The 27999-nt window shown below is 40.3% G+C and overlaps 1 protein-coding gene across 2 annotated transcripts; it reads left to right on the forward strand.

The window, feature by feature from the left end:
• Positions 1-456: 456 nt before the first annotated feature.
• elk4 (ETS transcription factor ELK4) lies at positions 457-27999 on the forward strand. 2 transcript variants are annotated; one of them, XM_028575784.1, is made up of 7 exons: positions 457-672; positions 5778-5992; positions 13025-13750; positions 20091-20330; positions 22929-22949; positions 26282-26398; positions 27881-27999. In XM_028575784.1, exons 2-7 carry the CDS (start codon positions 5786-5788, stop codon positions 27977-27979), a joined length of 1410 nt encoding a protein of 469 aa, XP_028431585.1. In that variant the 5' UTR covers positions 457-672; positions 5778-5785; the 3' UTR covers positions 27980-27999. The 2 variants fall into 2 exon arrangements, with proteins under 2 accessions (XP_028431585.1, XP_028431587.1); XM_028575786.1 differs by lacking the exon at positions 22929-22949.

Below are 27999 nucleotides of genomic sequence, written 5' to 3' on the forward strand. Positions count from 1 at the left end.
AAGCATCACAACCAGAGGAAAAAGAGAGGAAGTGATCTCAGCCAGATTTTTATGCTACATTTGGGTACACTCAGAAGCATCGGAATTGTGACTGACATGCACAAACAAATACAAACAGATGCTTTTTCTCACAGTGGGAGCTGAGAGAACATGTAGGCCGCATCACGTGACATTAAATTGGTGATAATATTAATTAAAATGTTCTATTATCTATGGTTCTAACTGTTTTTAGCGATTGTGATAGTGCTAATAATACTAACTAACGCTCAAATGTCTCACTAAAGCGCATTTTCGCATTGTAACTCAAAGAAAGTATCTGCTGCACAAGTTATACATAAAACCAACAGCTAGTACCGGGTACCCATACACTAGTACCACGCAAAAAAACCTTTTTTGTACATGTGTTATACAGTCTATGGTCGCGGCAGATTTCGGTTTTGCGGTTTACGAGGAACATTGAATGCAACATATTTCCTGTTCAAAGGATAGCTAGCTACGCCGTCAGTTCAAGCCAAATGCAGTTTAATGTATTTTATGTTCAGGTATTCCCTAGAAACTCAGTTTGAAACGTGTTTCCTGAGCTATGGCACAATAGAAAGCCTTCCAACAATGTTTTGGGAATATTTCGACGTGGCTCGACGACCCGGACATTCAGCGGACTGTACGAGCGAGGTAACGATAATGTTAGCAGACGAGCTAAATGTGAAGCTATCTAGCTAACAGCTAACTTACAGTTGACGTTACGGCAAACTAACTTAATATGCATTGATTTGTTTGTGTCCTCTGTCGTTTACACGCATGCTGAACACGACAGTAGCATTTGGGCTCCACGCTGCGACTTTAAACGGTCGGAAAACATGTGGGAGTCTGTGTTGACGGCAACGAATCCAACGTTATCCATCAACAAGTGGTCTCTTTTATTTTTGCACTGTGTGGGTGCCCAGGCAACCCAGCCCGAGCGTTAATAGCGCGTGCATAATGTTATGTTATATATGAGTGATTGGACCTAGCTGTCGTTATCTCCGTTATGTTCCGTAGGTACTGCAGGCGTTACATAACGTGCATTGGTAATCTTTTTCCTTGGCAGCAGTGTTGACGCTGTCCTATTTCTCCTATTTCACCGGTTTTAACATGACAGTTTGGAGCAGATGTGTGTGTGTGTGTGTGTGTGTGTGTGTGTGTGTGTGTGTGTGTGTGTGTGTGTGTGTGTGTGTGTGTGTGTGACTCACCCAGACCTTATTGAGACAAGTAAATCTGCCCACACACACACACCTGGGATCACACACTCAGACAGACACACACTCAGACAGACACACACACACACACACACACACACACACACACACACACACATACATAAACACCTAAACACCTGGCAAACACACACACACACACACACACACACACACACACAGACATAAACACCTGGCAAAGTACAGACACGCACACACACACACACACACACACACAGACACACACACACACACACACACACACACACACACACACACACACACACACACAAAAGACACACACACACACACACACACACACACACACACACACATAGACACACACACCCACACACAGACATAAACACCTGGCAAAGTACACAGACAGACACAGACACACACACACACAGACAGACAGACAGACACACACAGACACACACACACACACACACACACACACACACACACACACACACACACACACATTCAGCCTGTAACATGGAGTGGACAAAATAGCAAAAAATATCATATCCTATGAAAACCCAGCAACACATGCCAGTCATTCTTAGTATTAATGTCACATAGCAACATGTGTCAACTAGTGACATCACTTTTGGTCGGGGCTCTCCTGTCCAGTATGAGAAACCCTCAGTAGTTGGAATTAGGGCAGCACAATATATCGTTATTTTTATCGTCATTGCGATATCAACTGTTGCAATAAAAATAACGACAAAGGTTGTTTTTGTGTTAGTTGAAAGTAGAGATGCACCGATTACAACTTTCTCGGACGATTTCCGATTTTTCATTGAGTTAGGCCGGCCGATTCCAGATTTCAATGTTTCTAACCACTTTACAGCACACACAAATATGTATTTTCTATCTTTTCTCTTTAATAGAACATGTTGTTGACCAGATAATGGATCACTATAAAATAGAACTATATAAATGACTCCTGCTGTGGGACACTCACACACATCTAAAGAGCAACGTTGGAACCATTTCCTTCTTTTCACATCTAATATCACACTAAAATAAATTTGATTTTGGGTTCTTGGTGTGGTCCCTCCAGGCCCTACTGTCTCCTTGCAGGTGTTGCATATTGTAAACTTGTTATCTTCTCACCACACGCTGAAGAATCTCCAAACAGCTGACATGTTGTCAGTTAATTGTAGCGTTGACCGGCATGAAATCGCCATATTATGTCAGACTGACCTGCAGCTCGCCGGTCATGGCCGAGCACGAGAAAACCGGTTAATTCTGGTCTATCGGTGCATCTCTAGTTGAAAGAACATATCAGTAGAAAACTGCACTTTAAAATGTAACTTGTTTTTTTTTTTAGGGCTGCATTTTATAATCAATGTTCAATTATGCAACAACCTTATTGCATATTTTCCTCATACCGTGCAGCCCTAGTTGAGCTGTGTTTGGCAGCAATATTGTACACAAAACCTGCAAAGAGAAGATTAAAGATGAACATGTTAAGCACCAGAAATAGAAATCCTTCCTTTGCAGATTCCCTCCATGACATCTGCGAGAAACACTGCATAAACGTGTGTGTGTGTGTCCGACTTAGGGCTGGTCCGTATACCATTTTTTGAGCTTCGAAGCTTCGGTAGTAATGAGCATCGATTATTCGAAGCTTCGGAACTTATTATTATCTCTAATAAAGGCAGGAATCTCTGTGTGTCTGTCTGTTTGTTTGCATGTTGATTATTTTGAGAACCTTTCATCCAAACGACTTCACAAGGGAGGGCAGCAGTGTCGTATTTGGTGCAGTATAGATAGACAGGCCAGACGCGTTCAGAATTAATAAACTTTTAACCTCTCGAGGATCACCGTCCCGTCAACGGGACACTTTGTGGCGTCGCTGTAGCCTCGATAAAACTTCCACTCATGAGCGTTTTTATAACGTTAAAGCATTAAATCTTCAAAATACACAGCCATGTACACAACTGTTACAGAGTAACAGAAAATAGAGAAGATAGAAAAAAAAGAAAAGAAAGACAAAGTGATATTTTGACCAAAACTCGATTTTCATAAATCCCCAAGAGTCCGAGGAAATGTAATATCCGAGCTTTATTTTCCAAAACCATCTCTTCGCCTCACGATGTTGAAGTTTCTGGCCGAATCACAACGGAAAAACGAGAAACAGTTTTCCATTTCCGCACTTGTTATCTCCGCTAGCTTCTCTGCCCAGCTCGCTAAATGCTCAAAGTCGGCGTCATCGTGTACCGGCAGGATCTTCTTCTTCTTCTTCTTCTTCTTCTTCTTCTTTATGGTTTATTGGCGGTTGGCAAACCAACTTAAATGTGCATTACCGCCACCAACTGGACTGGAGTGTCAACGAGAGATAAATGCAGAAAATAAATAAACAAAAATTAAAAATTAAAGAAACGAATATTCGAATGTCAAATTTGAAAATCGAATACCAACCCACCAAACGAATATTCGAATATTCGGGTCCAGCCCTAGTCCGACTCCATTTCCACACTTGCGTTGCATGTGAAGGGATTATTGGAGAATGAGCTCTTATAGACTTTGAGTAAAGAGTACGGTCGTGGATGACAGAAGGGTTTATGAATCACCACAACAAATGGGAGTTGGCTACGATACCATATCGTCACAATACTTATGTCACGATACGATATTATTGCGATTTTAAACATTTTGCAATATTCTGCGATATATATTACAATATATTAACTTTTTTCCAACTTCAAAAATGTTTCCCGATTTCAAATTATGTCCCCAAAAGAAAACTTTGTCAACATCTGTTTTATCTAAAAAGATAAATGTCTCTGCTTGTTCATCTCATTTCAATTGTATTGCTGCAAAATCAGATTGTCAAGCAGACAGACTGACCAACACATATATAATAATAGATCAATACTTGGCATCTGTATATCGATGTAGTACAGCTAGAGCTGGGCAATATATCGATATCGTGATATGAGACTAGATATCGTCTTAGATTTTGGATATCGTAATATCGTGATATGACATAAGTGGGGTCTTTTCCTGGTTTTAAAGGCTGCATTACAGTAAAGTGATTTACTTTTCTGAACTTACCAGACTGCTGTAACTGTTCTATTATTCACCTTTTCCCCACTTAGACATTATATCCACATTACTGGTGATTATTTATCTAAAATCTAAGTGTGAAGATATTTTGTTAAAGCACCAATTGTCAACCCTAGAATATTGCCGCAATATCGATATCGAGGAATGTGGTCAAGAATATCGCGATATCTGATTTTCTCCCTATCACCTAGCCCTAGTATTGCCACAGAAAATATTGCGATACTATGCTGTATCGATTTTTTTTCCCACCACCCCTACTCGTCAGCTCGTCAGCAGGGTCTCAAGTTAACTTTTTTTTTTTGGCCACTTTGGCAGGTGCATTTCAATATCCAACTTTTAATTTTGGTTACTGCGCTGAAGCACAAAAGGGAGGGAAAATCAACAACATCGCTTAGAGCACCTTTTAAAGGTGAAATACAGGAAATGCACGAGCATCATTCTTGGACTTGTTAACTTACCTTTTACAGCCTCTTCACCCCAGTATTTTGCCACAAAATGATTGTTCTCAAATCCAAAGAAAATGGCACACTCGGTTGTAATGTTAAAGAACATTACATTACATTTAGCTGACCCTTTTATCCAACGCGACTTACAATTGCTATATACGTCAGAGGTTGCATGCCTTTGGAGCAACTAGGGGTTAAGTGTCTTGCTCAGGGGCACATTGGTTGATGTATCACAGTGGGAGTTGAACCTGGGTTTCCCGCACCAAAGGCATGTGTCGTATCCACTGTGCCACCACCACCCAATGCCAAATGCCAACCGAACACTGTGGCAAAAAACAACTGAATTAATCCCTCAATTCTTCTTGGCTACCAGCCATTGTGGCAGGCTGATTGTTACTGTATACAGTGGCTTGAATAAGTTTACACACCCATGCTAAAGTTGATTAAAAAGCCAAATCCAACCTTTTAAGGACACCAATTTTCTTTGTGAATGAATAATTATTTTGCACGGCTACATGTATGGGGATATTAGAGGAATATTCACTTTGAATCAAAACCTTTTCCCATTTTGAAACAATGGAATCAGATTTGTGCTCATAAAGTTAAAATATACCGCTCTCTGAATATGTAAATTACTAAACAGAGCTACAGCTAGAGCTGGGCGATTTGTTTCCCTAAAAAAATCTGTGATTTTTTTATAAAAAAAATTTAAAACAAAATAACTGCAAACTGTAAATATATTTTCAAAATATATATTTCTTGTATTTAATTAAAGTGCATCAACATAAACAAAATTGCAAAGGCAAACCCTTTCTCTAAGTGAAAAGTCACCGTGCAGTGTGCAACAAAGATTGTTAAACATCCAAATTATTAATTTATACTGTATTTTGATTACTGATTTTGATATTTTTGAAAATATGAATCGATTTGACCTACCAACTCGATTTTTAAATCAAATAGATTTTTTTTAGGCTGATGATTTTTCTCCTCTCTGACTTATTTTGGGTTTTTTTTTCAGTGAGAGACATGGACAACTCTGTCACCCTGTGGCAGTTCCTTCTCCAGCTCCTATTGGATTCCAGTAACGGGCAGCTGATCTGCTGGACCAATGAGGAAGGGGAGTTTAAACTGCTGCAGGCAGAGGAGGTGGCCCGGCTGTGGGGGGCCCGCAAGAACAAGCCCAATATGAACTATGACAAACTCAGCAGGGCTCTCCGATACTACTACGACAAGGTAAACACATCAAGTCTTCTCTCCTGTAGGATAGCTATGCCTAACGTAGGACCTTCCTACCACTGTTGAACATGAACAATATTATTCAAGTTGCTTATATGTTGCTGAGGAGCAACATTGCTTATAATTTTTTCTATGGGTTTGTATTTTTTAACAACTAAAATAATAATAAAATACACAGCAACAGTCTTCTGGAAGACTTGGAGTTCAGCTTTTCCTGGTTGTAGCGCTATCCTATTGCGTCGGTCGGTCTTCTTTCATGTTGCACTGCTGTGTTTCTACAGTAGCCCAGAAGGGACAAACCAAACACTGGCTAAAGAGAGAGTCTTTTGTGTTTTTAACGTTACCTAAAGGCCGATTCTAATACACGCTGGGAAAGGGAGGGGTATTCAGTTTCAGCCTAGGAGCATTTTACTAATGCTCTGTTAAAATAACAATGAAATGCTGCGTTATTGACTTTAGACCAGGTTTTTGTCGGTCAATGGAGCGATCACTTCCCGCTGCCTCAAGATACCAATATGCCCAGAATGCACCTGAACACACCTCCCTGTAAGACCAGCACGCCCACAATGCACCTGAACACACCTCCCTGTAAGACCAGCACGCCCACAATGCACCTGAACACACCTCCCTGTAAGACCAGCACGCCCACAATGCACCTGAACACACCTCCCTGTAAGACCAGCACGCCCAGAATGCACCTGAACACACCTCCCTGTAAGACCAGCACGCCCACAATGCACCTGAACACACCTCCCTGTAAGACCAGCACGCCCACAATGCACCTGAACACACCTCCCTGTAAGACCAGCACGCCCAGAATGCACCTGAACACACCTCCCTGTAAGACCAGCACGCCCAGAATGCACCTGAACACACCTCCCTGTAAGACCAGCACGCCCAGAATGCACCTGAACACACCTCCTTGTAAGACCAGCACACCATGACATAATGACAGCATGACAGAATTTTTAGGTACTTTGAGGTGAACTTCAAACAAAATACTGATTCAATGATGAATGTGTAAATGTATATGTCAATGGCACAGGTAAACCTAAGGAGTGTGTATGTGAAGAAAAAGGTAAACAACCGCAGAACTGGCAGCAGCGTTGCCGTCAATGCTTCGATCTGATTGGATGAGCTACTTGGTGGGATCGAGCCTTTCATTCACCATAAAAGAGCTCATCTTAACCCCGGTGAGTTTACCAGAGAGACCTGCAGTCACTCTGGGAGTCCTTGTCGGCAAACTCGTTCAGGCTAATTTTTTCTTTCAGCTTTGTCGTGTGCCGAATAGTTTAAATATTCTGTTATTTTAGAGGGAATATTCGAACGTCATTTTTGAGCAATTTCGACAGCCCTATTGAGCACCCTCATATTTGTGCCCCGCTCCCGGTTTCCAATAAATATAAAATGTAAGTTTCAACACATGGTGTGGTATGAAATCCAGTTTCTTTATTGTCATTTATAATTTAACCAATTAGCCTAAACGATTCCTAAGGCGCTTAACCGCACAAGGTGTTGTTTCAGATTCAGACAGCTGCACCCAAGAGTACACCAACAACGAGCAAAACACAAGTTAATTGCGTCTCAGAATGGTTAAAGTCCACAGCTCAGTGACATGCGGAAGAGAGGGAGAGTGCTGTCTGTCTCCCACCCTGCTTGTGGCTTGGCAGAAGCACTGCCAAATCCCTGTGGGCGTTCTGGGCAGGCCTGGTGTTGTATGTGTGGCTGTAGCATTAGTGGCTGCTAGCTTGGTACAGACAGGAAGGACAGAGCTGTCCCACATACAAGGCTTTTTTGTTGTCTCACATTGCTGTTTCTTTACCCCTAGTGCCTCTTAGATAGAGGCAGACTGCGTGAGAGAAAGACTTGTTTATGCTCTCACTGGAAGCTTTCTGCCTAGATAATAATGTTGTGTAGGGCTGTCGTGGTGGCCCGCCGCGGTAAAATATCTGCCGCCACAACAGTGTTTCCGTTAAGATTTTTTTTGAAAAATGAAAACGGAAACTTCCTGACACTTCACTGCAACACAAACTAATATATTCATTCACCTCTATTCACACACAATGAGGCATAGTTTCAGTTGTGATTGAACTGTATTTTTTGAGTTACTATATAGGCCAACTTTGAGCTTGACATACAGGCTAAGCATTCTGTAGCAAATAACAATAAACCCCACTATTAATTACATTATCTTAATAACAATAACCCACTATTAATTACATTATCTTAATAAAAATAACCCACTATTAATTACATTATCTTAATAACAACAACCCACTATTAATAATGTTATCTTAATAACAATAACCCACTATTAATAACGTTATCTTTATAACAAAATGCAATTTAGCTCGCAGGTGAAGAATAAAAACAACTAAAATCACTAGTTAACTTAATTTAAATTTGCAAGACCTATAGACTGATACAGAACCTATAGACTAATACAGGACCTATAGACTAATACAGGACCTATAGACTAATACAGGACCTATGGACTAATACAAGACCTATAGACTAATACAGGACCTATATACTAATACAGGACCTATAGACTAATACAGGACCTATAGACTAATACAGGACCTATAGACTAATACAGGATCTATAGACTAATACAGGACCTATAGACTAATACAGGATCTATAGACTAATACAGGACCTATAGACTAATACAGGACCTATAGACTAATACAGGACCTATAGACTAATACAGGATCTATAGACTAATACAGGACCTATAGACTAATACAGGACCTATAGACTGATACAGGACCTATAGACTAATACAAGACCTATAGACTAATACAGGACCTATAGACTAATACAGGACCTATAGACTAATACAGGATCTATAGACTAATACAGGATCTATAGACTAATACAGGATCTATAGACTAATACAAGACCTATAGACTAATACAGGACCTATAGACTGATACAGGACCTATAGACTAATACAGGACCTATAGACTAATACAGGACCTATAGACTAATACAGGATCTATAGACTAATACAGGACCTATAGACTGATACAGGACCTATAGACTAATACAGGACCTATAGACTAATACAGGACCTATAGACTAATACAGGATCTATAGACTAATACAGGACCTATAGACTAATACAAGACCTATAGACTAATACAGGACCTATAGACTAATACAGGACCTATAGACTAATACAAGACCTATAGACTAATACAGGATCTATAGACTAATACAGGATCTATAGACTAATACAAGACCTATAGACTAATACAGGACCTATAGACTAATACAAGACCTATAGACTAATACAGGACCTATAGACTAATACAGGATCTATAGACTAATACAGGACCTATAGACTAATACAGGACCTATAGACTAATACAGGACCTATAGACTGATACAGGACCTATAGACTAATACAAGACCTATAGACTAATACAGGACCTATAGACTAATACAGGACCTATAGACTGATACAGGACCTATAGACTGATACAGGACCTATAGACTGATACAGGACCTATAGACTAATACAAGACCTATAGACTAATACAGGACCTATAGACTAATACAAGACCTATAGACTAATACAGGACCTATAGACTAATACAGGATCTATAGACTAATACAGGATCTATAGACTAATACAAGACCTATAGACTAATACAGGACCTATAGACTAATACAGGACCTATAGACTAATACAGGACCTATACTAATACAAGACCTACAGACTAATACAAGACCTACAGACTAATACAGGACCTATAGACTAATACAGGACCTATAGACTAATACAGGACCTATAGACTAATACAGGACCTATAGACTGATACAGGACCTATAGACTGATACAAGACCTATAGACTAATACAAGACCTATAGACTAATACAAGACCTATAGACTAATACAGGACCTATAGACTAATACAAGACCTACAGACTAATACAAGACCTACAGACTAATACAGGACCTATAGACTGATACAGGACCTATAGACTAATACAGGACCTATAGACTGATACAAGACCTATAGAGTGATACAAGACCTATAGACTAATACAAGACCTACAGACTAATACAAGACCTACAGACTAATACAGGACCTATAGACTGATACAGGACCTATAGACTGATACAAGACCTATAGACTAATACAGGACCTATAGACTAATACAGGACCTATAGACTAATACAGGACCTATAGACTGATACAAGACCTATAGACTGATACAAGACCTATAGACTGATACAGGACCTATAGACTAATACAGGACCTATAGACTAATACAGGACCTATAGACTAATACAGGACCTATAGACTGATACAGGACCTATAGACTAATACAGGACCTATAGACTAATACAGGACCTATAGACTAATACAGGACCAATCTGGTGAAACTGCTCACTCAGAGTAACATTAATAAAAGTGCCTTGCCTTGCAAGCTCAGCCTGTCAGTCAGTGTGTGTGTGTTGGTTGGAGCTCCGGTCTGTGTCAATATGCAGAGAGAACAGATAAGCTTGCGCTTACGCGCTCAGATGCTTTTGGAACCGAAATTTGGTACCGAAAGATAACGAATTTTTCGATACTCATAGGATTGGAGTATTTTTTTCGATACCATAAAAGTATCGACGTTCGGTACCCAGCCCTAGCACTCGCGCGGGTCCGGTGAAATATGGCAGCTACAGTTTATTGGAGAATAGCCTTGTGGACACTGAATTTGATGAATTTACTGTTTATCAGACCCCAGATGAGACGAGAAGCTAACGTTAGTGAGCGCTGCGGTGACCTTCTGCCTCCGACTCCCGTTGCAGGAGAACGCTGTATTCCTCCGACACGCTGTGTTAACGTTACTGATTTAAAACAGTTTTCCATGTTAGTGGGGGTGCATACCGCTCAAAACCAACATGGAAAATGTAGTAATGTTCACTCAGCGTTTAGTTTTGTTGTTAAATTTTGTGTAAAATAAGCCAGTCGGTAGGGGTGGGAATCACCAGAGGACTCACGATACGATATCATCACGATACTTACTGTATGTCACGATACGATATTATTGCGATTTTAAACATATTGCAATATTCTGCGATATATTGCAATGTATTACCTTTTTTTCCAACTTCAAATGTCCCCAAAGGAAAATGTTGTCAACATCTGTTTTATCGAAAAAGATAAATTTCCCTGTTTGTTCATCTCACTTCAATTGTATTGCTGCAAAATGGGATTGTCAAGCAGACAGACTGACGTTGGTATATGTGTTGACATATATCATAAAAGATCGATACTTGGCATCTGTATATCAAAACAGTATTGCCACGAAAAATATCGCGATACTATCCTGTATCAATTTTTTCCCCCACCCCTAACGGTTGGTAGCTAACATTAGCAGATAAGCCCGTACTTTATGACGTTCTATTTCTCTCTTAAAATATTCTCAGAATTGCGTTTTGGTGAACTATTTTCTAGGGCTGTCCTCGACTAAAGAAGTTCTTAGTCGACTACCACTTATAGGATTTTGTCGACTAATCGATTAGTTGATTTAATTGACAGAGCTGTGCTCTTTGAGAGGTGGTTAAGACTAGAAAAGCACAATATAAATGTAGTTAATTAACCATCTGTAAAACCGAGTTTCTCCACAATTAATCCTGCAAAAGCACCACTTTAAATCTTGTGTTTACCATAAATGTGCTCAGAAGTTTCTTGGAAATAAGCAATTAAGCATGAATAAGCATAAAAAATGACTAATGGACTAAAGAAATCTTAGTCGACTGAGACCAAAATGACAGATTAGTCGACTAATCGACTAAGAGCTGGCGGCCCTAGTATTTTCATAAAATACGAGATCGTATTCTGAACGAGCCGCCCATTACGCTCTGTTGTGAAATCCGGGGGAAGCAAAACCCACGTGACAGGTTCGTCCAATCAGCTGCCGGTCGACATCCCTGGTCCCTCCTCCTTTCCGCTTCGTAGTCAAGATGGCGCCCGTTTAGTGCGAGTAGTGTCCATCGTTCCACACTGAACTTTTTAACCGTTTTTAGGGGGTCATCCGGGTACTTTCAGTGCTCTGACTTTTCTACACGATGTACTAAAAAACTAAGTGTTTGAAGTGTGCAAGTAGGCAGTTTGAGAGTATAACATAAAATACAAGATGTTAAGATGTTGCAATTGTTGAATTAAAAAAATCTGTGAAACAATTAAACAAATGAACAGTAAAAACACCTTACACTGGGAAATTCCCCTTTAATACCTTTCCCATTTATTTTATTTTTTTCATTCAGAACCCAAGACAAAATAAGAGTTTGCTTGCAAAAATGTAATGTGCAAAATGATCTTTTTTCCCCGATTACTCTGTTTTTGTGATCGTTAGGAGCCAAAATCGTAATCATATTCAAAGTTTGATTAATTGCACAGCCCTAATGTTGTACTTTTTTTTTTTTAAACCTTTATTTAACCAGGAAGAAACTCGTTGAGATTAAAAATCTCTTTTTCAAGAGTGTCCTGGCCAAGGCAGGCAGCAGTACAACCACACATACATGCCAATACAAAACACACAAAAACACTAAGAACAGAAAACAACTGAAACAGCAAATCCCTCAGAGTCAACCAGAATACTAAACACATCAGGTAAAACATCTACAGCCAGATGTCATTCCATCCAAGTCAAACAACATCCTCTTAAAAGCGACGAATGAATGAAACCAATTTAGTAAGTTTCATGGATTTCTGTAACTTGTTCCATGTAGAGGGAGCAGCAAACTAAAATGCCTTTTTCCCCAGCTCAGTTCTAACCTTTGGAACAAACGTAAGAAAAGATCCTGGGAACGAAGATTGTAAGTCCCAGTACTGTTTACATTGATATAGGTCGGAAGGTAGGATGGAAGGAGACCTAGAGTAGCCTTGTATATGAGAGTATGCCAGTGTTGAAGTCTCCGTGTTGATAAAGGCCATCCAACACGTTCATATAGATCACAGTGGTGAGTGATACAGTACACTAACATATCTTGTTCTGCAATTGCTTTTCTGTGTCTTACAGAACATCATAAAGAAGGTGAATGGTCAGAAGTTCGTCTATCGCTTTGTGTCCTATCCTGACATCCTGAAAGGAGATGTTGCTACCCGAACAGAGGGCAGGGATGTGGGTGCTGGGGGCACCCCTCACCTATTAAATAGGGTAGACAGCACCCTACAGGAGGGCGAGTCTGCTGATCGCAGTATCGCAGCAGCTCTGGGCTCCAGCACCAAGCAGTCAAACCGTAACGACTACATCCACTCGGGCCTGTACACCTCCTTTACGCTCAACTCGCTTCAAAATGGACGCCAGCTCTTCAAGTCCATCAAAATAGAGAACCCAGCAGAGAAGTTGGCTGACAAGAGAGGTCCCACTGCCACAGCACAGAGCCAGGAGCAGTTGCCTCAGCCACCGCAGCCAACTGCTTTGCCATCCGTCATCAAGTTTGGAAACAGCCCTCCAAAGCCAGCACAGTCTGCTCAGGTCTCCATGGAGACGACGCCGATGTCCAACCACTTGTCCGAAGACATCGGCGCACAGTCCTCCCTGCCGTCGCAGTCCGTCTACTCGTTTGAACACACCCGGCCGTCAGAACCAGCGTTCAGCCCACCGGACCTGAGCTCGGCCACCCCGAGCCGAATGCCCGACTCGTCCCAGGAGCTGGTGATCGACAGCGACATGGAGTCGGGATCTTCTCAGCCCGCAGATGCTCGGGCACCAGATCCCACAGACGCTCAGGCACAGGAGAAGGCTAGTATACGTACAAACACATCTCACACAATGCTACTTAAATCATTTTGGAAGTGATAGGAAAGTTACATTTAAAAGGCCCTGAAATCATGTGGCCCTCAATCAGCTTCTTACTTTAAAGGTCCCATGGCATGAAAATGTCACTTTATGAGGTTTTTTGACATTAATTTGCATCCCCCCAGCCTGCCTATGGTCCCCCAGTGGCTAGAAATGGTGACAGGTGTAAACCGAGCCCTGGGTATCCACTAAGGTCTATATAAAAGAGACTTCAGATACAGTATTAGAGGACCACTAAGGTCTATATAAAAGAGACTTCAGATACAGTATTAGAGGACCACTAAGGTCTATATAAAAGAGACTTCAGATACAGTATTAGGGGACCATTAAGGTCTATATAAAAGAGACTTCAGATACAATATTAGGGGACCACTAAGGTCTATATAAAAGAGACTTCAGATACAGTATTAGGGGACCACTAAGGTCTATATAAAAGAGACTTCAGATACAGTATTAGGGGACCACTAAGGTCTATATAAAAGAGACTTCAGATACAGTATTAGGGGACCACTAAGGTCTATATAAAAGAGACTTCAGATACAGTATTAGGGGACCACACAAACTTGTAGTGCAAATATTGGTTATCAGCCTCCCTGATTACTAAAAATTAAGTATCACATAACCCTGAAAAAATCATTGGTTGATCCCTAGTTTTTAGATAATTTTCTTTGAGAACAATGCCATGAGAGCGGTGATTGTAAACCAAAACAGAAAACTTGTGAAAAAAGAAAACCAGTTGGTTGCTTCACTTCAATTCTGTTGTAACAACTGTGTTGATATATTATGGGCCCTATTTTAACGATCTGAAACGCAAGTATGAAACGCAAAACGCAGGTAGCTTTGTGGGCAGATCTCGGTCGCTGTTGCTATGATCCGGCGGGATAAATGAGTCTTGCGCCCGACGCAAATCTTAAATGGGTTGGTCTGAAGTAGCTAGGTGTGGTTTGGGCGTAACGTGAAAATAAACAATCAGAGCTAGGGATGGTGAAAACTAAAAATGTTCTTGACCGGTCACCGAGCCTCATTAACCGGTTGAAACCGGTTAACCGTTTAGTTTAAAATATGCTACGCTATTTGAAATAACCTGAATAGTTCTACTAGTTGTTAAACTGGACGGGTCCAATAACCTCTGAATAGTTCTACTTGTTAAACTGGACGGGTCCAATAACCTCTGAATAGTTCTACTTGTTAAACTGGACGGGTCCAATAACCTCTGAATAGTTCTACTTGTTAAACTGGACGGGTCCAATAACCTCTGAATAGTTCTACTTGTTGTTAAACTGGACGGGTCCAATAACCTCTGAATAGTTCTACTTGTTGTTAAACTGGACGGGTCCAATAACCTCTGAAAAGTTCTACTAGTTGTTAAACTGGACGGGTCCAATAACCTCTGAATAGTTCTACTTGTTGTTAAACTGGACGGGTCCAATAACCTCTGAATAGTTCTACTTGTTGTTAACTGGACGGGCCCAATAACCTCTGAATAGTTCTACTTGTTGTTAAACTGGACGGGTCCAATAACCTCTGAATAGTTCTACTTGTTGTTAAACTGGACGGGTCCAATAACCTCTGAATAGTTCTACTTGTTGTTAAACTGGACGGGTCCAATAACCTCTGAATAGTTCTACTTGTTGTTAACTGGACGGGCCCAATAACCTCTGAATAGTTCTACTTGTTAAACTGGACAGGCCCAATAACCTCTGAATAGTTCTACTTGTTGTTAAACTGGACGGTTCCAATAACCTCTGAATAGTTCTACTAGTTAAACTGGACGGGTCCAATAACCTCTGAATAGTTCTACTTGTTGTTAACTGGACGGGCCCAATAACCTCTGAATAGTTCTACTAGTTGTTAAACTGGACGGGTCCAATAACCTCTGAATAGTTCTACTTGTTAAACTGGACGGGCCCAATAACCTCTGAATAGTTCTACTTGTTGTTAAACTGGACGGGTCCAATAACCTCTGAATAGTTCTACTTGTTAAACTGGACGGGCCCAATAACCTCTGAAAAGTTCTACTTGTTGTTAAACTGGACGGGCCCAATAACCTCTGAATAGTTCTACTAGTTGTTAAACTGGACGGGTCCAATAACCTCTGAATAGTTCTAGTTGTTGAACTGGACGGGTCCAATAACCTCTGAATAGTTCTAGTTGTTGAACTGGACGGGCCCAATAACCTCTGAATAGTTCTACTGGACGGGTCCAATAACCTCTGAATAGTTCTACTTGTTGTTAACTGGACGGGCCCAATAACCTCTGAATAGTTCTACTGGACGGGCCCAATAACCTCTGAAAAGTTCTACTTGTTGTTAAACTGGACGGGCCCAATAACCTCTGAAAAGTTCTACTTGTTGTTAAACTGGACGGGCCCAATAACCTCTGAATAGTTCTACTTGTTGTTAACTGGACGGGTCCAATAACTTCTGAATATTTCTACTGGACGGGTCCAATAACCTCTGAATAGTTCTACTTGTTAAACTGGACGGGTCCAATAACCTCTGAATAGTTCTACTGGACGGGTCCAATAACCTCTGAATAGTTCTACTTGTTGTTAACTGGACGGGTCCAATAACCTCTGAATAGTTCTACTTGTTAAACTGGACGGGCCCAATAACCTCTGAATAGTTCTACTGGACGGGCCCAATAACCTCTGAATAGTTCTACTGGACGGGTCCAATAACCTCTGAATAGTTCTACTTGTTAAACTGGACGGGCCCAATAACCTCTGAATAGTTCTACTGGACGGGTCCAATAACCTCTGAATAGTTCTACTTATTAAACTGGACGGGTCCAATAACCTCTGAATAGTTCTACTTGTTGTTAACTGGACGGGTCCAATAACCTCTGAATAGTTCTACTTGTTAAACTGGATGGGCCCAATAACCTCCGAATAGTTCTACTGGACGGGTCCAATAACCTCTGAATAGTTCTACTGGACGGGTCCAATAACCTCGGAATAGTTCTACTTGTTAAACTGGACGGGCCCAATAACCTCTGAATAGTTCTACTTGTTAAACTGGACGGGCCCAATAACCTCTGAATAGTTCTACTTGTTAAACTGGACGGGCCCAATAACCTCTGAATAGTTCTACTGGACGGGTCCAATAACCTCTGAATAGTTCTACTGGACGGGTCCAATAACCTCTGAATAGTTCTACTTGTTAAACTGGACGGGTCCAATAACCTCTGAATAGTTCTACTTGTTAAACTGGACGGGTCCAATAACCTCTGAATAGTTCTACTTGTTAAACTGGACGGGCCCAATAACCTCTGAATAGTTCTACTTGTTGTTAAACTGGACGGGTCCAATAACCTCTGAATAGTTCTACTTGTTAAACTGGACGGGCCCAATAACCTCTGAATAGTTCTACTTGTTGTTAACTGGACGGGTCCAATAACCTCTGAATAGTTCTACTTGTTAAACTGGACGGGCCCAATAACCTCTGAAAAGTTCTACTTGTTAAACTGGACGGGCCCAATAACCTCTGAATAGTTCTACTAGTTGTTAAACTGGACGGGTCCAATATGTCCGATAGTATCTACTATCCCCGGTATCGGTAGTGGTATTGGTTCAGATGCGAAAAGTACCCAACCCTAACCGCGACAACATTGTGCGTCTGCCCTATTTCGGATACCGTGGCGGCGGCAATGTTGTCAACAACCCGTAGCTCCTATGGCGCCATTTTGATGCTACCTGGCCATCACCTCCCGTTAGCATCCCATTGACTCCCATTCATTCTGATGTCACTTTGACAGAGAATAACTTTACATCTGAAGCGTTTAAAGACTCTATTTCTCCGTTGTTTATTTCTAAAGAAACACAACAATGTATAAAAGGCTCCATTACCTCGTATCTCACGTTATGGCTCCGTAGCAGACGCTTTTATAAACAGGGCTTGACATTAACTTTTTGAGGCACTTGTCCTTCGGACAAGTACATTTACATTTCACTTGTCCATGCACAAAAGTCACTTGTCCGGGTAAAGATTCATCATTTTATACATTTATTTTGTGTTTTGCTAATGCAGAATTTGAACAAACCGTTGAAAGCATCCAAACTCTATCAACATTAATAAAATTCAGTTTAAACAGTAGAAACAAACGTGTCCCAAGAATAGATTTAACCCTTCAACAAGAAAAAAGGATCTCCAGACTCATAATACAAAGTTATACTTTGCACACCGGTGTGCAGAAGTTAATATATTGAGATTGTAAGTGAATATTTTAAAGTTTCTCATTACTTTCAGATTCCTAGTCAATATTCTAAGTTACTATGTCAATATATTGAGATATTGAGTCAATATATTGTACAATGTGTGTGTGTGTGTGTGTGTGTGTGTGTGTGTGTGGAGGGGGGGGTTTAGTACAGTACAGTACAATAAGAGAAATATTTGAACAATATTTTAAATGTTCTCATTGCTTTGAGATTCTTAGTCAATATTCTGAGTTACTAAGTCAATATATTGAGATACTGAATCAATATGTTGAGTTACTAAGTCAATATATTACAATACTAAGCCAATATATTGAGATTAAGTCAATATTTTATAGTTTCTCATTACTTTGATATTCTTTGTTTATATTCTGAGATACTGAATCAATATATTGAGATACTAATTCAATATTGAATATATTGAATATTGACTTGAACTTATACTATATCTAAAATAATTTTGTAGACATAACGTGTTTTTTTTTTTCTTTCTACAATTTCACTTGCACCCGGCAGAAAGTCACCAAGGGATCCTTTTAAAAGGTGTAGCTATTTTACAGTTGATTATTACCTGATATTTAATCCTGCAAGTCGCAGGATTAATAACTGACGGACAAACGAGTAGCGGAGCAGCTAGTAACGTTACGAGGCAGAGAGCCAGCCGTCAAGAGTCAAATTAACTTCATGCTTCATCCGCACAAAGCACACTTCTATCGCCACGAGTGACGGCTTTATTCGGCTCGTTTTCTGTGAACGATGTGGGGACGGGGTAACGTTAAAGCGTAGTTAGCATGCTAACGTTAGCTAACTAACACCGGCTGCCTGGCTTGCTGGTTCCGCGGTGCTTTCATGCTGTATCGCTTACAGAGAAGGAGCTGAACAGTGGGCTGGGTCTAACGTCAGCGGTCCGCTCTCCCGCTGCTGCTGGGTCTAACGTTAGTTAATGTATTTGTTTCAAATCGGTAAAGTAAAATCTGTAACATAAACGGAATGAGTGGCACATAATAACGTATATAATGCTTCATCCACACAAAGCACATTGCTATCGCCACGAGTGACATCTGTTTTCAGCTGGTTTTCTGTGAACGATGTGGCGAGGAGGTAACGTTAAGGTGAAGTTAGCAAGCTCATGTTAGCCAACTAACACCGGCTAGCTCGCCGTGCTTTCATGCTGCTTCGCTTACAGAGAATGAGCTGAACAGCAGGCTGGGTCTAACGTTAGCGGCCCGCCGACCCGCTGCCCGAGATTGTGGGGTAAAATATGTATTTGTTTCAATTCTGTAACCTAGACAAAATGAGTGGCACATAACGTGAAGTAACATGGTATTTTGTTTGAGTTTTAACTTTTCCAGTGGGGCAAGTACATTTCTCTTCCACTTGTCCTACAAAAAATCCACTTGTCCCGGACAAGCGGACAAGCCTTAATGTCGAGCCCTGATAAAAATAGGCTAACGATTGGGTCATAACCACGAGACTTACTGTCACACAGTAGAGGAATTACCGTATAGTACAGGAGAAGCTCACAGGCAGTTTGGACTTCCATTAGCTGTTTAGGTTTAATTACTAATGTTAACTAGCATGTTAGTGATCAGTAATTACTAATGTTAGCTAGCATGTTAGTGATCAGTAATTACTAATGTTAACTAGCATGTTAGTGATCAGTAATTACTAATGTTAACTAGCATGTTAGTGATCAGTAATTAGCCTGTGTCTATGTTATCTCCTTACATATACCTACACTCTCCGTCTCTGTGAGATTGGGAATGATTGAGATTTCTCTCGGCACAGCTACCAGAAGACTTCACACTTTCAGACACGTTGCTCACGTCACATCTACGTCTTCAAGCTCAGTTGGAGGCTGCTCAGTAACACTCAGCCAGCACCGGGAAAGAGACTTCTGATATCCTCCACTGGTCTCAGACCAGAGACACGGGGTCTATTGGTCCATTATATATACTGTCTATGGCCGACCTCTACAAAATCAACACAGAGGAAACACTGGTGTAAATCAGAAGTGGATAAATGTCATGAAACACATGTAGAAATTGTTATCTGTCTCTTGTCCACCAGGTGGATAGTGGCGTGGGTTTGTCTGGAGATGAGACCAGTTTTGTGGACACTGAAACCAGTTCATCCTCACAGAGCAGCAGCAACACAGTCAGCACTCTGTACTCAGGAAAGACACGCAAGCCACCGAAAATCCTGCAGATCAGCCCGCCCACTCTGCTGGTCACCACCTCTGACTTCTCCCCCATGAACCTCTGCAGCCCCTCTCTACCTACTGCCTCTCTCACACCAGCAATGCTACAGGTGAGACTCATTCTCATTTGGTAGTGAAATACATTTTATTGAAAACCTGTATCTATAAATTGCAGGAATGTCTGTTTGTGTGTCTGTGTGTGTCTGTGTGTGTGTGTTTTATGCGCATAACTCGCAAACTGTTAGTCCGATGGATTTCAGACTTTACTGGTGTCTTGCTAGTAAGTGCGGTGCCAAGTTTGACCTTGTTTGGAAAATACAGGCCAAAAGTTTGGACACACCTTCTCATTCAATGCGTTTCCTTTTTATTTTCATGACTATTTACATTGTAGATTCTCACTGAAGGCATCAAAGGTAAAACCATTTCAGGTGACTACCTCATGAAGCTCATTGAGAGAACACCAAGGGTTTGCAGAGTTATCAAAAAAAGCAAATGGTGGCTACTTTGAAGAATCTAAAATATAAGACATGTTTTCAGTTATTTCACACTTTTTTGTTGAGTACATAATTCCATATGTGTTCATTCATAGTTCATAGTCATTCATAGTGCCCGTGCAAAATCAGTTTTTTTGTGTGTGTTTTAAGTAATTGTTGGTTTGGTGTGTTTTGAGTGCTCTGGTCCTTGCGCTGTGCTCAGTCAGTGTGCAGTGTGAGAGGGGGAGTGGCCAGGAGCTAGAGCGGCAAAAGCCCATGTGTGCTTCTTTTACCGATATACAGTACAGGCCAAAAGTTTGGACACACCTTCTCATTTAATGTGTTTCTTTATTTTCATGACTATTTACATTGTAGATTCTCACTGAAGGCATCAAAACTATGAATGAACACATATGGAATTATGTACTTAACAAAAAAGTGTGAAATAACTGAAAACATGTCTTATATTTTAGATTCCTCAAAGTAGCCACCCTTTGCTTTTTTTGATAACTCTGCAAACCCTTGGTGTTCTCTCAATGAGCTTCATGAGGTAGTCACCTGAAATGGTTTTACCTTCACAGGTGTGCTTTGTCAGGGTTAATTAGTGGAATTATTTCCTTATTAATAAAAAAGCAAAGGGTGGCTACTTTGAAGAATCTAAAATATAAGACATGTTTTCAGTTATTTCACACTTTTTTGTTAAGTAAATAATTCCATATGTGTTCATTCATAGTTTTGATGCTTTCAGTGAGCATCTACAATGTAAATAGTCATGAAAATAAAGAAACACATTAAATGAGAAGGTGTGTCAAAATTTTTGGCCTGTACTGTATATCGGTAAAAGAAGCACACATGGGCTTTTGCCGCTCTAGCTCCTGGCCACTCCCCCTCTCACACTGCACACTGACTGAGCACAGCGCAAGGACCAGAGCACTCAAAACACACCAAACCAACAATTACTAAAAACACACACAAAAATTGATTTTGCACGGGCACTACTTTATACAAATGTCAAGTAAATGAAAAGACATTTGGGTAAATTAATTGGATACTGTTCTCGGTATCGGCAACTCTATTTCTCTGTAAATTAGTCCCTTGAAACTGATCTCTTTGACAGTGTGCCGTAGATCAAGTCATGCCCCATAAGCTGCTGCACAACTAGATTAACAAAATCAAATCTATACTGAATTTATAATTAATTGGATTTCACGCTTTGTATTAGCCTTGCGTCAAGAAATTTCCAAGTAGGCATGTTGTTAAAGGTGCAGTAGGTAAGACTTATAAAACTACCTTTCTGTCATATTTGCTGAAACTGACCCTATGTTTCTTTGGCTAAGTCCTGGATCTTCACAATCCTACCTACAGCACCTTTTTAATTATAATTCAAACATTCAGACGAGTTATTTACAGATGATAGGTTTGTTATAGAGATTTTTTTTTTGTCATGAAAGTTGTACAAAGCTCAGTTCTGGCTGTTGTTGTGAGACTGCAGTTTAGATAATTTCTCTAACTTTTATAGACATATCAAACAATGTGAATAGAAAATAGGCTGTATATTTTGTGATAGTTACCAGGTGTTTGCCTTGGAATTATTTGTCTATACTAGACAAAACCCAGAATTGACATACCGTAGCACAGAGTACCTCCAGCATTTAATGATACTTACCAACAGGGGGCAGCAAGACCAAGACCAATCTGTAATGCTGTTTGCCGACCACATGACTGTGTGTGCTACTGTGTAGATTTATTATTAGATTTGCTGGTTCAGACAATGTTGTTTTTATTCTCTCTCTCCCCAGAAGGTCAGGTTTAATCATGACATCCAGTATCACACTGCCAGTCAGTTCCTCTTTCTGGTTTGTCAGTCAGTGACCTTTAAAGGTGCCCTGCCACACGTATTTCATGACTTTGTGGTAATGTCTGAAGTTCTACCATGGACTCTGTAACATTATTTGTGGATAAAATGCCTTGGTTACCTTGTTTCAAGCCATTCTAGCGTGGTATATAAAGCCTACAGGAAGACTCAGCTCAATTTCTGCCAGTTCTCATTAATATTCAACAAGCTAAGCGGTTTGAATCTGATTGGCTAACAGCTAGCCAATGAGAGCCTGGCTGTCAGCATCCTTTACCCAGCCCAACTGGGCGAGCTCATGAATAGTAATGAGCTCAGGCAACATGATGTCAGAATGACCAGCTTTTGTAATTGGCCTGATTTCTCTGCTTATTTCTTTTCAGTGGCTAGAGCTGACAAAGGAGGTAACTGTTCATTTTCACATTCACAACATAACACAAACACATATGGACCTAACATATTTAAAAAAATGCAATTAAAAATGGTTTTGTATGGCAGGGCACCTTTAAGCATTGCCTCTTCATTGTGTATGGAGGTTCAGATACAGTGGTCAATACAGATGCTTTTGGTTTAAAGCTGCTGATAGCTATTAAACTGCCCTTCTGTTTAGTATCTTCAAATTGGACCCCACAATTCATTCTCAAAATGTATAAAGTAACCTAGCGTTCTTCTGTTGTCAGAGGTTATTTGTGATTATAGACCCAGTGCAATTAAAAGTTGACAAGACCAGGGATGATGTGCAACAGCGCCTTAAACTGTATATATTCACACAAATGTTGTGAGCACATGGTATGCACTGTACGTTCTGTATAGTACCCCTGTGTTTTACAGATTGTTATACATTTGCTTGATAAACGTAACATGTACAAAGATTAACATAAACAGGAGTAGACATATAATGATAATCTGACTTAATTTCTTTTCACTTAATTCATACGTAGGACAACTTGCATTGCCCTGCCAAACTCAACCACTCCAGTTTACATTTTTCATGGATGTGTATATGTAGCTATGTGGGAACATTACATCCCCATTCTTAATCCATCCTACTAAACTCTGATTGGTTGACTGGATCTCTATTCGGTGGAAAGAGCAACACCACCAGACCTTCAGCCATGTGAAAAAATTAGGACACCCATGCTAAAGTTGACTAAAAAGAGGAATAAAAAAAATGATCTTTTGGAAATTTATCTTAATGCCTTAATTAAAAAAAATGAGGAAAAATCTGACCTTTAAGGACACCAATTTTCTTTGTGAATGAATAATGTATCGTAAATAAATAAATAAATAAATGTTCTTTAAAATACAGGGGGCATAAGTAAGTACACCACTATGTTAAATTCCCATAGAGGCAGGCAGATTGTTATTTTTAAAGGCCAGTTATTTCATGGATCCAGGATACTATGCATCCTGATAAAGTTCCCTTGGCCTTTGGAATTAAAAATCTGCCTGCCTCTATGGGAATTTAACATAGGGGTGTACTGACTTATGCCCCCTTTATTTTAAGGAAGAACATTTATTTATTTACGATACATTATTCATTCACAAAGAAAATTGGTGTCCTTAAAGACTGGATTTTTCCTCTTTATTTTTTAATTAAGGCATTAAGATAAATTTCAAAAAAGATTTTTTATTTTTATTCCTCTTTTTAGTCAACTTTAGCATGGGTGTCCTAATTTTTTCACATGACTGTATCTGAGTTGCTGAATAAATTTAGATGTCTGTAACCAGGCTAATAGTGGTCCAGGGCTGCACGATATGAGGAAAATGTCTAATTGTGATTATTCTGACTGATACTGAGATTGCGATTTGATTCACGATATTGGAGGGAATGATCTTTTTTGTCTCATTTTTCTCATTTTCATTGAAAAATATTAAAATGAAAATGATTATAGTGTGACTTTTGCGAGGATCTCTACCAAACAAAGATTTATTTTTTTATTTTTTTGGGAGTTTTTCCCTTTATTAGATAGTGACAGTGGATAGACAGGAAAGGGGGGAGAGAGAGGGGATGCCACGAAGCAAAGGGGCGCATGTCGGATTCGAACCTGGGCTGCAGCAACGGACTCAGCCTACATGGGGCGCACGCACACTTCTACTGGGTGAGCTAGAAGTCGCCCCACAAAGAAGTTTTCTGTAGATAGGATTTGTATCTCCACAATACTTCATTCAGAACGGTTAGACACATATTTTGCCTTTAACAAATATTGCGCCTCCCTGCGATTTTGATACTGCACTAGTCCATATTGTGATTTCCATAAAATTGCAATTTAATTATGCAGCCCTATAGTGGTCCAATAACTACATATAGACCAATATACAGTACAGGCCAAAAGTTTGGACACACCTTCTCATTCAATGTGTTTCTTTATTTTAATGACTATTTACATTGTAGATTCTCACTGAATGCATCAAAACTATGAATGAACACATATGGAATTATGTACTTAACAAAAAAGTGTGAAATAACTGAAAACATGTCTTATATTTTAGATTCTTCAAAGTAGCCACCCTTTGCTTTTTTTGATAACTCTGCAAACCCTTGGTGTTCTCTCAATGAGCTTCATGAGGTAGTCACCTGAAATGGTTTTACCTTCACAGGTGTGCTTTGTCAGGGTTCATTAGTGGAATTATTTCCCTTATTAATAAAAAAGCAAAGGGTGGCTACTTTGAAGAATCTAAAATATAAGACATGTTTTCAGTTATTTCACACTTTTTTGTTAAGTACATAATTCCATATGTGTTCATTCATAGTTTTGATGCCTTCAGTGAGAATCTACAATGTAAATAGTCATGAAAATAAAAAGGAAACTCATTGAATGAGAAGGTGTGTCCAAACTTTTGGCCTGTACTGTAAATTTTTAACATGAAACGCATAACATAAACAAACATTTTTGTTATGAATCCCTCCAAAATCAGTTTTTAAATAACTGTGACCTGCAGGAGAGTTGAAAAACAAACTGCTCAGTCAGTGCTCTCTAATGGACAAACTACGCATGTAATGGCCCGGACGCACAGAGCAGAAAAGGCAGTCGGGCTGATCAGTCTCCCCGAGTCGGTCCAAAAGGTTCCTCCGAATACACCGAAGAGACGAGACCTAATACGTCTCCATAACAGCCGGCGGTGCTAATCTGTATTGTCGCCCAAAAATGAAAACAGGCGGCCGATTATCGGCTCTATGCGTCTGGGCCTTAACGGAGATACTTCCAACATGTCTATGGCAATTCTCTACTGCAGTTTCTCATTACTCATCGTCTTACACATATGCTGGTACAATATGTTTGTGAAAATTTAAAACAAACCAATATCTGCCATGCTGTTGGGCTCCAATGCAATAACACGGAGCAGGGTTCATACGTTTTGAAAAAAACTGGAAAAGTTATGGAGTTTGAAAAATGCAAATTCCAGGCCTGGAAAGGTTTTGGAAACATAAAAAGACCCAGAAAGTTTTGGAATATGTGATTAATAAATGTATTTTCACGTCGTCTTAACTTCAACGTTGTATTCGGGGAGCGATATTAAGAACCCGACTATGAACCACAGACATTATCATTCATTTTATAGTTAAACCTCTGAGGGTAAACTTTAACACAGATTTTTATTCTTATTGTATAATGTCGACTGACATTTTAAGGAACACATAGTCATGGAAATTAGCCAAATAGTCATGGAAGAGTATTGGTTGAAATGCGTATGAACCCTGACTGAGCGTGTCTTGTCTCCTCTTCCTCCTCAGACTCCTCTGTTGCTGACTCCTAGTCCTCTGCTGTCCAACATCCACTTCTGGAGCACGCTCAGTCCGGTTGCTCCCCTCAGCCCAGCCACACGACGCCAGGGAGCCCACCTGTTCCAAGTTAGTACATTACCCCGATTTTCCACCAGGCGTTTCTGTGCTGCGTTCGTTTTTATGTATTCGACTTACTTAAACCTCACTTTGCGCCGGCTTTGTAATCCAATACATTCCAGCTTTATTTATAAAGCACCTTAAAAACAACACTGTTGACCAAAGTGCTGAACACAGTCTATAAATAAACAATAACATACAAAAGAGGCACAACACAAAATAATAAAGCAGTAAAAAAAATAAATGCAACAATACAAAACTCAAAGTCAACCCTCAAACTGAGTTAAAAGCCAAAGAAAATAAATACGTTTTAAGACTAGATTTAAAAACAGGAAGAGACTCGGTCAGTCTGATGTCTCGGAGCTTTACGTTTGGTCTTGGGTACGACCAGTAGTGCCTGGTCAGCCGACCGGAGTGAACGAGAGGGGGGGTAGGGCACGAGCAGATTAGACAGGTACTGGGGGACCAGGCCATGCAGACATTTAAAAACTAATACAAGAATTTTAAAATCAGTGCGAAAGTGCACAGGGAGCCAGTGGAGGGATTGGAGGATGGGTGTAATATGGTCAAATTTTCGAATTCCAGTTAAAAGACGAGCAGCTGCATTTTGGACTAGCTGTAATCGTGCCATATTTGATTTGCTAATACCGGTGTAAAGTGCATTGCAATAATCTAAACGAGTGGTGATAAAAGCATGGATTAAAATTTCAAAATCATGTCGAGATAGAACCGGTTTTACTTTGGCTAGTTGCCTACTTAATCTGCACTTTATGTAGCCGATTGTATTCTTGTACTCTATATTGAATGTGAAACTCTTATGTTATGTCTGGCGTTGTCCTTTATGGGCATCGTCTATTATATTTTCCAGCTCCAAGATGAATCTCTCGTCGTCCGCGGTGTTGTGGAGGAGACATAAACGATATTGGGAGTCTCTGTTGGTAAATTCACCGGATGCTCTCGCTGTTTCACTTCCTGCCCGGCTGTTTGAACATCTCGCGTGAAAAATCGACCTGGCGCGTATCTTTAACAGAGCAGAGAGCCGCTTCACGCACGCTTCCGGGACGCGCTGCGTTGGCTTGAATGGCCGCCATAGGCCTTTTTCACAGCAGACATGTTGACATGTCATAGTAGGAAAAGCACAGGTGTATTAAACCATTACTGATGGCTGCATTCCACTTAGGAGAGACCCTGGTATTAAACCATTACTGATGGCTGCATTCCACTTAGGAGAGGTCCTGGTATTGTTCATGCTGACTCACTGAAATATCTTACTGGGACACTTGATGGAACTGAGCCATCGTTAAGGTTATCAATTTCAGCTGTGCTTTTCCTACTATGACAAGTCAACATGTCTGCTGTGAAAAAGGTTGGGTTAGAGTATATAACCACCTTTCTGCCCTCATCTAGTATCATTTCATTTCTCTCTTTATTTCTCCAAATGCCTGTATTTGTCTAAAGCGTACTAAAATAACACATTCTGCTCTGTTCCAGTTTCCCTCGGTCCTCACCCCTCATTTCCAGATCCCTGTACACAGCCTGGATGGGACCAACACGCCCGGCCCCATTTCCCCAGACCCTCAGAAGACATAGGGTTAACCCCCCACCCACCC

Source organism: Perca flavescens, chromosome 4, assembly GCF_004354835.1.
Source record: "Perca flavescens isolate YP-PL-M2 chromosome 4, PFLA_1.0, whole genome shotgun sequence".
In the NCBI taxonomy this organism is placed as follows: domain Eukaryota; kingdom Metazoa; phylum Chordata; class Actinopteri; order Perciformes; family Percidae; genus Perca; species Perca flavescens.

Coding starts and splice junctions, on each gene's coding strand:
- elk4 (XM_028575784.1), top strand. CDS start 5,786: ATGGACAACTCTGTCACCCTGTGGCAGTTCCTTCTCCAGCTCCTATTG. Junction 5,993..13,024: donor TCCGATACTACTACGACAAG/GTAAACACATCA, acceptor TGTGTCTTACAG/AACATCATAAAGAAGGTGAA. Junction 22,950..26,281: donor GGCTAGAGCTGACAAAGGAG/GTAACTGTTCAT, acceptor CTTCCTCCTCAG/ACTCCTCTGTTGCTGACTCC.